Source organism: Bombina bombina, unplaced genomic scaffold (assembly GCF_027579735.1).
Source record: "Bombina bombina isolate aBomBom1 unplaced genomic scaffold, aBomBom1.pri scaffold_758, whole genome shotgun sequence".
NCBI lineage: Eukaryota > Metazoa > Chordata > Amphibia > Anura > Bombinatoridae > Bombina > Bombina bombina.
In genome coordinates, this window is record NW_026512457.1 from 107,501 (window position 1) to 120,614 (window position 13,114).

Consider the following 13,114-nt stretch of genomic DNA (forward strand, 5'->3'; position numbering starts at 1 on the left):
ATAGAAGACAGGAATGGGTGAGAATGAAGAGACTGTCAATATCCCCCACCATCGCCTGTTTGAGTATAACAATTTTGCTTTCCTCTTGACTCTTCTGTTAACACTTTCCACTAGTCTGTCACTTTCTCATGTTAACACCACTATTAGTTTCTCAATTTAGTATTCTGCAAGACATATGAAAATGATTAACTTTCAGTAATGTTTAAAGTAATGTTTTTTTTATATACTTAATTGAAGTATTGAACAAGGGATTGTAAAGAGAGTTAGTGAGAGATGGGTCATATTTTAGGGCAATGGAGCAAATTGCGAGGGTTTAGAAGTGACAGGGAGGGGGAAATTGCTACTTTGTCCTCAGAGGCTGAGAAACTGTTACTCATTCTTCCCTGCTGGGTAACCCATGCTAGAAAATATATACTTGTGCAGCCTTCTTGTACAAAAATGTGCAAAGTCTTTAATTGAGCCCTCTGAAACCCCTGTAGTTATACCCTTGGCCATAATCAAACAGTGAGGGAAAATTCCCATCTGCCCTATCTGTATTTTGTGTTGAATGTTGCAACTTTATTGGAGATGTTAGCTCCATTTGTCAGCTCAGTTACTGGTGGATCTGTGTACTTTGGGTCTCGGGTTGGAAGAAGCAGTTTTATATGGGGATGTGACTTTTATGTGATTTGGACAAAGTTTATGTGGCAAGGAAACCATTGTGAAGGTATCAGAAATGTGTGTGTTTTTTTAATGTATTTATTTAATTAAAGAGACAGCAAACACAGTTTATTTCTTTAATTTTTCAAACACAAAATGCCTTAAAGGGACACTCATTTAAAATTAAACTTTCATTATTCAGATAGAGCATGCAATTTTAAACAACTTGCCAATTTACTTCCATTAACAAAACGTGCACAGTCTTTTTATATTTAAACTTTTTGAGTCACCAGCTCCTACTGAGCATGTGCAAGAATAAGTGTGTATGCATTTGTGAATGGCTGATTGCTGTCACATGGTTTGTGTATGCATTTGTGATTGGCTGATGACTGTCACATGGTACAGGGGGAGTGGAAAAAGACATAACTTTTAAAATTGTCAGAAAAAAAAATCTACTACTCATTTGAAGCTCAGACTAAGTGCTATTGCATTGTCTTGTTATCTACAGTGTTGACTGGTCCTTTAAGCACATACTATATGCAATGCATATATCATTTTCTTTTAAACAGCTGAAATAGATTAATTTTACCAGTGATTATTCCCTGAAATCTCCCTCGCCAGCCACCCTCTAGTCTGTGCATTTTTCTTTTCTGTTTGTAGCTCCAGGCGCCTTTCAAACAGTTACCGATTGCGCCCTAGAGAATAATGAAACATACTCTTGTGTTTGCCTGGGCTTCCCTGAGTAGACCAGTGCATGTGCTGCCTCAGCAGTTAAAGGGATGCAATTTTCAGCAACTTTCTAATTTACTCCTATTATAAATGTTTCTTCATTCTCGTGCTATCTTTATTTGAAAAAGCAGAAATCTAAATTAAGGAGTCGGCCTATTTTTGGTTAAGAACCTGGGTTGCGCTTGCTGATTGGTGGCTAAGATGCCTACTTATCAAGCCGTCAACCGCAAATACGCTGGAATTCCGCAGCGTAATTGTGGAGAGCCTGATTCCCCTTAGTTATCAAACCCTACAGACCAGCAAAAGTTGAAATCTGTGACGTAACATATGATCCGTCGGTCTCAATCCGACACAGATCGATGCTTATGTCATTACAGTTCCGAATGCAAATTCAGCACTATCTGACAACTTTTGCTAGTTAACAAATATCTACCAGGTACGCTCGCCACTATTCCGGCCCAGCGTACCTGCTTTTCAATTTCATCAGCCAATAGAATGCGAGGTCAATCCTATTGGCTGATTGGATCAGCCAACAGGATGAAAGCTCAATCCTATTGGCTGATTGCAACAGCCAATAGGATTTTTTCAACCTTAATTCCGATTGGCTGATAGAATTCTATCAGCCAATCGGAATCTAAGGGACGCCATCTTGGATGACGTCATTTAAAGGAACCTTCATTCCAAAGAAGACGTCGTAAGAAGAGGATGCTCCTCGTCAGATGTCTTGAAGATGGAGCCGCTCCGCGCCGGATGGATGAAGATAGAAGATACCGTCTGGGTGAAGATTTCTGCAGGTTTGGATGAAGACTTCGGCCGCTTGGATGAAGACTTCTGCCGGCTTCGAAGAGGACTTCTGCCGCTTCGTTGAGGATGGATGTCGGCTCTTCAGAAACTGTAAGTGGATCTTTGGGGGTTAGTGTTAAGATTTTTTAAGGGTTTATTGGGTAGGTTTTATTTTTAGGTTAGGGTTTGGGCAGCAATAGAGCTAAATGCCCTTTTAAGGGCAATGCCCATACAAATGCCCTTTTTTAGGGCAATGGGGAGCTTAGGTTTTTTTAGTTAAGTTTTTATTTGGGGGGGTTGGTTGTGTGGGTGGTGGGTTTTACTGTTGGGGGGGTATTTGTATTTTTTATTTACAGATAAAAGAGCTGATTTATTTGGGACAATGCCCCGCAAAAGGCCCTTTCAAGGGCCATTGGTAGTTTATTGTAGGTTATGGGTTTTTTTTATTTTGGGGGGGCTTTTTTTATTTTCATAGGTCTCTTAGATTAGGTGTAATTAGTTTAAATATTTGATAATTTATTTTTTATTTTGTGTAACTTGGTGTTTATTTTTTTTTTGTAACTTAGTGTTTGTTATTTTTTGCAACTTTGTAATTTTTTATTGTAGATTTAAATTATTTGAGTAGGGTTAGGTGTTTAAATATATAATATAGTTAATTTAATTTGTAGTTTAATGTAGTTTTAGTATAACAGTTAGGGTAGATTAATTAATAGTTTAATATAGTTTAATGTAATTTTAGTCTAATAGTTAGGGTAGATTCATTAATAGTTTAATATAGTTTAATGTAATTTTAGTCTAATTGTTAGGGTAGATTAATTATTAGTTTAATATAGTTTAATATAGTTTAATTTAAATCTAAAGGTACGTTTAAACTTATTATAAGATAGGGATGAGTTAATATTATAAAGTTAGCGGGTTGTTAGGTTTATCGGTTAATAGGTTGATTTAGTTTATGGCAATGTGGGGGGCTGGTGGTTTAGGGGTTAATAGGTTTAGTAAGTGGTGGTGATGTGGGAGGCCAGAGGTTTAGGGGTTAATACATTTATTTAGTTGCGGCGGGGTCCGGGAGTGGCGGGATAGGGGTTAATAACTTTATTAGAGTTGCGGTTGGCTCCGGGAGCGGCGGGATAGGGGTTAATAACTTTATTAGAGTTGCGGTTGGCTCCGGGAGCGGCGGGATAGGGGTTAATAACTTTATTATAGTGGCAGTGTTTAGTGACAGTATACAAATAAAGCTGTGAAAAAGCCGAATAGCAGCAAGATCAATGACTGTTAATTAACAACAGTCCTCTGCTCATCGCCCCGTACTTGGTGCGCGGCTTTTTGACAACTTTTTTGTTAAATAGGGAGAGCGTATTCAGGTTAGCGGCAGCGATTTTAGGCGATCTTAGGCGAGCGTATTGGTGCCGTCGGATGCAGCATAGTTGACAGCTTGATAAGTAGGCCTCTAAATGTTCTCACCAATCGGCAAGCACTATCCAGGGTGCTGAACCAAAAATGGATCGGCTCCTTTGCATAGATTTTTGCTTTTTCAAATAAAGATTGCAAGAGAACGAAAAAAAAATGATAATAGGAGTAAATTAGAAAGTTGCTTAGAATTGCATGTTCTATCTGAATCGTGAAAGAAAAAAATTGGGTTTAGTACCTTTTTAACAATGTGAAGGCGGACAGACAGCAAAGCTCATGAAAGAGCTTTGCAGGAAGAAAGGTGCAGGTGGGAGCCTTCCAGTGGGCTAGACCGTTCCCTGCAAACAAATTCCCAAAGTCGGTATGTCACTGTGAGTGGCCAGGCACACAGATCAGTAATAGGTCCTGAATTGTTAAACTTAAAGGAACATGAAGCAAATTTTTTTTTTTAATGATTTAGGTAGAACAAAGAATTTTAAACAACTTTCCGATTTACTTCTATTATCATTTTTTTCATTCTCTTGGTATCATTTGTTGAAGTAACAGCAGTGCGCTACTCTAGTAGTTTCTAACTAAACACATGGGTGAGCTAATGACAATCGGTATATATAAATATGCAGCCACTAATCAGCAGCTAGAACCTAGGTTCTTTGCTGCTCCCGAGCTTACCTAGATAAACCTTTCAACAAAGGATAACAAGAGAAGGAAGCAAATTAAATAATAGAAATAAATTGGAAAGTTGTTATAAATTGTATGTTCTATCTGAATCATGAATGTCTAATTATGACTTTACTGTCCCTTTAACAATAGAAACAATGTTAAATTTATTTTAATACATTTTGGTAATTTCTAATATACATTAATGCAGTTATGCATTTGTCAAGGGGTATGTATTACTGACACTTTAAACACCTCTTGCTTTTTTGTACAAATTGTGCTTTGTCCCACGCTCCCTAGTGAGGACAAAAAACAAATGACATAAACTTCAAATACTGCAAATTAATAGTTGTCACTTCCTGATTTTTTCGTTTTGGCTTCTCTAAGGAGCGTAGGTCAAAGCACAATTTGAACACAAAGAGAAGAGGTGTTTTGTTTAATGTCCCTTTAATGTTTTGTTTGGTATGTTTTTAAGTGTTTTCTGTTTGTTAATGCTAAGTTGCCTGCTTTATTAAAGGGACACTAAGCATCATTTAATTACAAGACATTTCTGTTGTGTTGCTATACAATAACATATCAGCCAAGTCTTAAATGTTTTTTAAAACAAATTAACATCTTTTTTTACTACAAATATTTTTCAGTAACCAAACTCCTCCCACCATCTGCCATATTTGAAGGAGCCAATCTGGGTTTTAGTCTGCAGACAACAAGGCTAGCTACTATCAAAAAGTTAGTATAAACTACTTTTGTTTTTCAGTTGTTGTCAGTCAAAGCCAATAAATGTACGATATTGGGAAGTCAGGAGGGTGCTTTTTAATGTTCTTAGAAGTAGAAATTGCTCAAATGTCAGAGCTAAATTAGATGAATGAGGCAAATTAAATTGTTTTATTTTACATAACTAAACATTTTGTTTAAAATTTCAAGGTGTTTACTGTCCCTTTAATGAATAGCTGCAGCATTTATTATTTCCAAATTTAATTTGTTATGTTCTTATATCTTATACCGAGTGCCTAACATAGGGAATCAAGCTTAGCGCTACTTATAGGCACATTTAAATGGCTCCTTTAAATGTGCTTTATTGTGCTTTATTGTCAAAAATTCTTATTAGTTATTTTTTAGATGTGTTGGTAAAAGGGACAGTCTACACCAGAATTTTTATTGTTTGAAAAGATAGATAATCCCTTTATTACCCATTCCCTAGTTTTGCATTACCAACACAGTTATATAAATACACTTTTTACCTCTGTGATTACCTAAGCTTCTGCAAACTGCCCCCTTATTTCAGTTCTTTTGACAGACATCCTTTTTAGCCAATCAGAGCTTGCTCACTGGAACTCCACGTGCGTGAGCACAGTGTTATCTATATGATGAACTAACACCCTCTAGTGGTGAAAAACTGTCAAAATGCCCTGAGAGAAGAGGCGGCCTTCTAGGGCTTAGACATTAGCATATGAACCTCCTAGGCTTAGCTTTCAACTAAGAATACCAAGAGAACAAAGCAAAATTGGTGATAAAAGCAAATTGGAAAATTGTTTAAAATTACATTCCCTATCTGAATCATGAAAGTTTATTTTGGACTAGGCTGTCCCTTTAACATACCATAATATACTTATGTTAAAGGGATAGGAAAGTCAAAATTGAATTTGCAGGATTCAGATAGAGCATTTAATTTTTAAGACAATCTTAAAATCACTTCTATTTTCAAATGTGCTTCGTTCTCTTGGTATCCCATGTTGAAAAAGAATATACATACATCCTACATTAGTAGGAGGAAGCTGGTGATTGGTGCCTGCACACATTTGTCTCTTGTGATTGGCTAACTAGATGTGTTCAGTTAGCTGCAAGTAGTGCAATGCTATTCCTTCAACAAAGGATAACAAGAGAATGAAGAGAAATTTGATAATAGAAGTAAATTGAAAAGTTGTTTAAAATTGTATGTTCTATCCAAATTATGAAAAGAACATTTTGGGATTTCCTGTCCCTTTACGTTTTACTTAAATTATATCTGAGTTATGCTTTCTAAGCCCATCTGAGATTTGTATGTATTTATTTATTTATTTACTTTAATAAAACTTGAGTTGATTATTAAAAGAATAGATCAAAATGAGCAGTTTTGTTGTGTAAACCCACACAGTCTATATACAGACATACATTAATAGTACTCCTTATATTAAAGGGACAGTCTACTCCAGAATTGTTATTGTTTAAAAAAATAGATAATCCCTTTAATGCCCATTCCTCAGTTTTGCACAACCAACATGGTTATATTAACACACTTTTTACCTCTGTGATTACCTTGTATCTAAGCCTCAGCAGGCAGTCACCTTAATTCAGTTCTGTTGACAGGCTTGCATTTTATCCAATCAGTGCTGACTCCTAGGTAAGTCCACGGGAGTGAGCACAATGCTATCTATATGGCACACATGAACTAGAGCTGTCTAATTGTGAAAAACTGTCAAAATGCACTGAGATAAGAGGTGTTCTTAAAGGGCTTAGACATTAGAATATGAGCCTTCCTAGGTTTAACTTTCATCAAAGAATACAAAGAGACCAAAGCAAATTTAATGCTAAAAGTAAATTGAAAAGTTGTTTAAAATTGCATGCCCTATCTGAATCATGAAAGTTTAATTTTGACTAGACTATCCCTTTAAATATAGGAAAAATCTATGTCCTTATCCGTTCTCTGCAATTTCGTATCAGTTTGGGACATACACCTCAAGCTATCAGCAAAGCCTTTAATAAAGGAGAAATCTGATGGGTCTTCACTTTGCATCAGTTAAATTGTCACTGAGTTACAGAGGCATGAAATAAAGAAATGTTTCTGCTAAAGTATTCATGAGACAACACCGGTTGTTTATATGTATTAGCAGTGCCCTTTTTTATCTGTATAAATACTGACCTTCAGTTATTCATCGGTTTATGTATCGCACAGTCGAGTTGTGGAGGGGCATTATATAGAACCTTTTTACAGGATATTTGTTTTGTTAAGACTGAGGAATAGAACATTTTTTACAAGCAGCCTTAGGATATGTCTTGAACTTTATGGCTTATTCATTTTGTGCATTTCTGCTATATTGCTTCTTTTTTGTATTACCTTCCTAATATATATATATATTGTCTGATGAAGCGCATGTGAGCATGCGCGAAACGCGTCAGATCTAGCACCCCTTGCACACCTGTGATAGTGCTACTCACCTTGTGTAATCAATAAAACCACTTGGCATCAAGTTCCTGGGTCGTATATATATATATATATATATATATATTTATATTTTGCGGGTAAAGTCAGATAATGGGTAATCCTAGGATTACCTGGGTAAAACAGACATTACCCAAGCGGCTGTCGGTAAAGCCCGATTATGTATGATCATAAATTCCCTCAGAGTGTGGAATCACTGCATCAAACATATATACAATGCACTGTATTCCCCCATCTTCACTATCTTTTTTTGCTTCTGCCTGGGGGGTTCAAGGGAGGTGAAGCCCACCTTATAAACCTCATTCTCCAAGGTTCACTTGGGGTGGATGCTAGGTGATAGGTGGGGCGCCTTCCTTGAACCCCCCAGGCGGAGGCAAAAGAAATAGTGTAGATGGGGAATTACAGTACATCAGGCTTTACCTACAGCAGCTTGGGTAATGTCCGTTTTACCCAGGTAATCCTAGAATTACCCACATTTCTTACTTTACCCGTAACATATATATATATATATATATATATATATATATATATATATATATATATATATATATCAATATAATTATTTGCATAGGAAATTAGCACATCTAGGCAAGATTCCCCGCTTGCTTTTTCCCAGAAATACTTCATATACAATGGACAGTTTGGGTTTCCATTTGTGTGTCCGGTTTGAAACTGAGTCAATCACATTTCTAGGTTTGGTAGGAAACAGTCACAGTAAAAAAAAGGTGACGTGCATTTGCAACACCTGGCACATGCCTACAGTTATTTCTTTCTTGTGTGTGTGTCTTTGTGTGAGAGTGTGTCTGTGTGTGTAAGTGTCTGTGTGTGACAGTGTGTGTGTGTCTTTGTGTGAGAGTGTGTGTCTTTGTGTGGGAGTGTGTTTTGTTTGTAAGTGTCTGTGTGTGACAGTGTGTGTGTGTCTTTGTGTGAGAGTGTGTCTGTGTGTGTAAGTTTCTGTGTGTGACAGTGTGTGTGTGTCTTTGTGTGAGAGTGTGTCTGTGTGTGAGAGTGTGTCTGTGTTTGTAACAGTCTGTGTGTGTAACAGTCTGTGTGTGTCTTTGTGTGAGAGTGTGTTTGTGTGTGTGTCTGTGTGGGAGTGTGTTTTGTTTGTAAGTGTCTGTGTGTGACAGTGTGTTTGTGTCTTTGTGGTTTGTCAATGTCTTTGTGTGTGTGTGTATGTGTGTGAAAGAGTGAGTGTATTTGTGTGTGTGTGAGAGAGAGAGTGTGTGTGAGAGAGAGAGTATGTTTGAAAGTGTGTGTGTGTGAGGGAGTGTTTGAGAGGTTGAATATCAATGTGGAGGTTTGTGTTTATGTGCTGTTATACATAATGTGTACTCTGCAAAAAGACTTTTTGCTGTGCTGTGCTGTGCTGTGCATGGTGCAAAACTGTTCGGGTTTGGCTGAACTAAAGCTAGCAACCCTAATGTATATATATGTGTATAAACAGGGCCAGCGTTGTGCTGCCTGGGTCTGGGAATGAAATGACGACATCTCACAATCCAATATAATCTAATCCCAAATATCTTACTGTAAATTTCACCATCATAATAGTAGAAAATATACATACAACACTAAAATATGCTGAGTATCACAGAAAGCACGAGCCGTATACTGACTTTACCTGAGGATATGTCAAAGGCAGGCAGTGAGCTTGAATCGTCAAGCCCATATCAGAACAGACCTTTGGAACTGTAGCCCCTCTATAAGCAACATACATCAGATCAAAACGCAGGACTTGCAGCCCACTCTTTTGCCTATGCCCATTTTTTATCAGACCCTTGGTTCTGCTGCAGCCCCTGTGTTAGCTCATTATCACATCAAATCAAACCCTTAGCACTATGGTCCATCTACCAGTTATAGACCCACAGTAGATTAGTCCCTTAGCTTTGTGGCCTTTCTGTCAGCCATATACCCACATCAGACCAGCCCGCTGGCACTTTGATCCCTCTGTCAGCCTTATGCCCACATCAGACCAGCCCGCTGGCACTGTGATCGATCTGTCAGCCTTATGCCCACATCAGACGAGCCCGCTTGCACTTTGATCCCTCTGTCAGCCTTATGCCCACATCAGACCTGCCTGCTGGCCCTGTGATCCCTCTGTCACCCATATACCTACATCAGACCAACCCACTGGCACTGTGATCCCTCTGCCAGCCTTATGCCCACATCAGACCAGCCCGCTGGCATTGTGATCCCTCTGTAAGCCATGTATCAATATCAGACCATCCCGCTGGTACAGTGATCCCTCTGTCAGCCTTATGTCCTCAACGTACCAGCCCGCTGGCACTGTGATCCCTCTGTCAGCCTCATGCCCACATCAGACCAGCCTGCTGGCACTGTGATCCCTCTGTCAGCCATGTATCAATATCAGACCGGCCCGCTGGTACAGTGATCCCTCTGTCAGCCTTATGCCCTCAACAGACCAGGCCGCTGGCACTGTGATCCCTCTGTCAGCCTTATGCCCACATCAGACCAGCCTGCTGGCACTGTGATCCCTCTGTCAGCCATGTATCAATATCAGACCGGCCCATATCAGATCATCCCGCTGGTACAGTGATCCCTCTGTCAGCCTTATGCCCACATCAGACCAGCCCGCTGGCACTGTGATCCCTCTGTCAGCCATGTATCAATATCAGACCAGCCCACTGGTACAGTGATCCCTCTGTCAGCCTTATGCCCACATCAGACCAGCCTGCTGGCACTGTGATCCCTCTGTCAGCCTTATGCCCACATCAGACCGGCCCGCTGGTACAGTGATCCCTCTGTTAGCCTTATGCCCACATCAGACCAGCCCGCTGGCACTGTGATCCCTCTGTCAGCCATGTATCAATATCAGACCAGCCCACTGGTACAGTGATCCCTCTGTCAGCCTTATGCCCTCAATAGACCAGGCTGCTGGCACTGTGATCCCTCTGTCAGCCTTATGCCCACATCAGACCAGCCTGCTGGCACTGTGATCCCTCTGTCAGCCTTATGCCCACATCAGACCGGCCCGCTGGTACAGTGATCCCTCTGTTAGCCTTATGCCCTCAACAGACCAGACCGCGGGTACAGTGATCCCTCTGTCAGCCTTATGCCCTCAACAGACCAGCCCGCTGGCACTGTGATCCCTCTGTCAGCCTTATGCCCTCAATGGACTAGGCCGCTGGCACTGTGATCCCTCTGTTAGCCTTATGCCCACATCAGCCCAGCCTGCTGGCACTGTGATCCCCCTGTCAGCCTTATGCCCACATCAGACCAGCCCGCTGGTATTTTGATCCCTTTCTCAGCCACATGCCCACAACAGACCAGAGACCTCTGGCACTGAAACCCCTCTGTCAGCCACATACCCATATACGACCTGACCCCTGGCACTGTGATCCCTCTATCAGCCATATATCAATATCAGACAAGATAGCTGGCACTGTGATCCCTCTGTCAGCCACATACCCACATCCGACCAGACTGCTGGCACTGTAGCCTTTCTACCAGCAGCATATCTAAAACAGACCGACCTTTGGTCCTGCAGCGCCACTTTTTTGCCAACTCAGACCATATATTTGACACTGTAGCCCTCTGCCTGACATAATATAAACACATATCTATTGACACATAAAGCAGCATATATTTTTACAAATGCGGAGCTCGACCTGTTTTTGTGTGATACAGGAAACCTTAAATGCAAGTGCATAGAAAAGCTATATACATTCTCACACACACATCCAGAAAGTGCTCTAACACTGCTTTGTGTTTAGGGCTCTTTTTGTAAGAAAAATTCTCAGAATTCCCTCGGAGAAACATGATTTTTTTTCTTTCATGATTCAGAGAATACAATTTTCAAACATTTTCCAATTCACTTATTCTTTGTTGAAAAGATATCTAGACAGGTAGCGTGCACGTATCTGGAGCACTAATTGACAGGAAATAGTGCTTTCATCTAATGCTCTTGCTAATGTATAACATTATTGCAAAACTGCTTCCATATAGTGCTGCAGACATGTGCACACTCCTCAGCCTACTTTTCTACTTTTTAACAAAGGATAACAAGAAAACTAAGAAATTTGATATCAGAAGTACACTGGAAAGTTATTTCAAATTGTATATGCTATCTGAATCATAAAAGAAAAAAATTAGGGTTTGATGTCCCTTTAAAATGGGGCATGCAACGGTGTGCTTCTAGTGACATGGTGATATAGGTGGGATTTTACAGGGGCAAGGCTACATATTCCCTTATTCTTTGTACCATGCTATCTACAGTTGTCCATTATGGGGAAAATGTCAGTATTCATTCACACTTTTCCCTTATCCAAGATGGCCTCTTGAATATTTTATATGCTCAGAGCACTCAGGGCATTGATCAACATAGTTTCCAAAATTAGATCAAGTAAGCAGGTCATGGGAGTATTGAGCAGATCAGCCTGGAGGTGTGAATAATTCTAGCTTTTGTGCTCCCTCTAAAACACCAATATAAATTGCACACAATATATTAAAGTGACACTGAACCCAAATTTTTTCTTTCATGATTCAGACAGAGCAAGCAATTTTAAGCAACTTTCTAATTTACTCCTATTATCAAATTTTCTTCATTCTCTTGGTATCTTTATTTGAAAAGCAAGAATGTAAAGTTTAGATGCCGGCCCATTTTTGGTGAACAACCTGGGTTGTTCTTGTTGATTGGTGGATAAATTCACCCACCAATAAACAAGTGCTATCCATGGTGCTGAGCCAAAAATTGGTTGGCTCCTTAGCTTAGATGCCTTCTTTTTCAAATAAAGATAGCAAGAAAACGAAGAAAAAATGATAATAGGAGTAAATTAGAATGTTGCTTAAAATTGCCTGCTCTGTCCAAATCATGAAATAAAAAAATTGGGTTCAGTGTCAATTTAAAGTGAAAAGGGGTTTATCGCAGGTTTTTGTGCGCGTCGGGTTTACCGCTCATATTAAAGGTAGAAAATGAACGTGATCGCTTTTTACTTTCAATTTGTAATATGAGCGCAACCTGACACGCGCAAAAAGCTTACTTCTACTAGAGGGTAGAGCAGGAGGGTTAAATACTGCTCCATTTGTAATCTGGCCCAAAGATACATAAGACCCAAAAAAGATTTGATTCCCACATATATTTGAACCCCCACCTTATGGCAGAGATAGAAAAAATCAGTAACCTGCTACACAAATATTATTCCGAACCATAAAATCTAAAGTTCATATCAAAGCAACTTCCCCCTCGAAAAACAAACAAACAGACAACTCACGAACAGCTTCTTCAAACCTTCTAAAACGATTTCTACTCCCACCAACCCTGGGCGAGACTCATTTGTATTGTTAACAATCCACAACAACAATTAACAGCTGTTCCAATCTCATATGTGTAGGTTGTTAAAGCTGGAAGCAGATTGCTACAGTTACCGCAATGGAAAATATCCTATTCTTGTGTGTATATACATAGCAGGGGGAAAAAAAAGCAATTTGTTTAAGTACCATGTCCAGAACCCATGGATGAAGTAATAGTGATACAGTATCTTTCCCCAATATGATATGAGAGTGTTTTATAGACAGCTCCAAATAATTCTCATATTTGAAGTCCCAAAATAATTATGACAAATTCAAAAATATGGATATCAGTTTGGTTGTATATTGTTGTTTTTAATGGGTCCTTATATTGCAAACAATGCTCAGAAACAAAGTGAAGGAAGTTTAATTAAAATCAGCCAAAATACAATA

General features: G+C 39.3%; 1 protein-coding gene across 3 annotated transcripts in view; it reads left to right on the plus strand.

The window, feature by feature from the left end:
* Positions 1–13,114, plus strand: part of LOC128644324 (potassium voltage-gated channel subfamily C member 4-like) — a 79,550-nt gene that overhangs the window by 61,363 nt on the left and 5,073 nt on the right. Inside the window, exon 4 of one of the 3 annotated variants that reach the window (XM_053696982.1) lies at positions 7,755–7,781. The exons of the other annotated variants lie outside the window; for them this stretch is intronic. Coding sequence (XP_053552957.1) covers positions 7,755–7,781 — 27 coding nt within the window. The remainder of the gene's footprint in view (positions 1–7,754; positions 7,782–13,114) is intronic. 3 annotated transcript variants of the gene reach the window in all.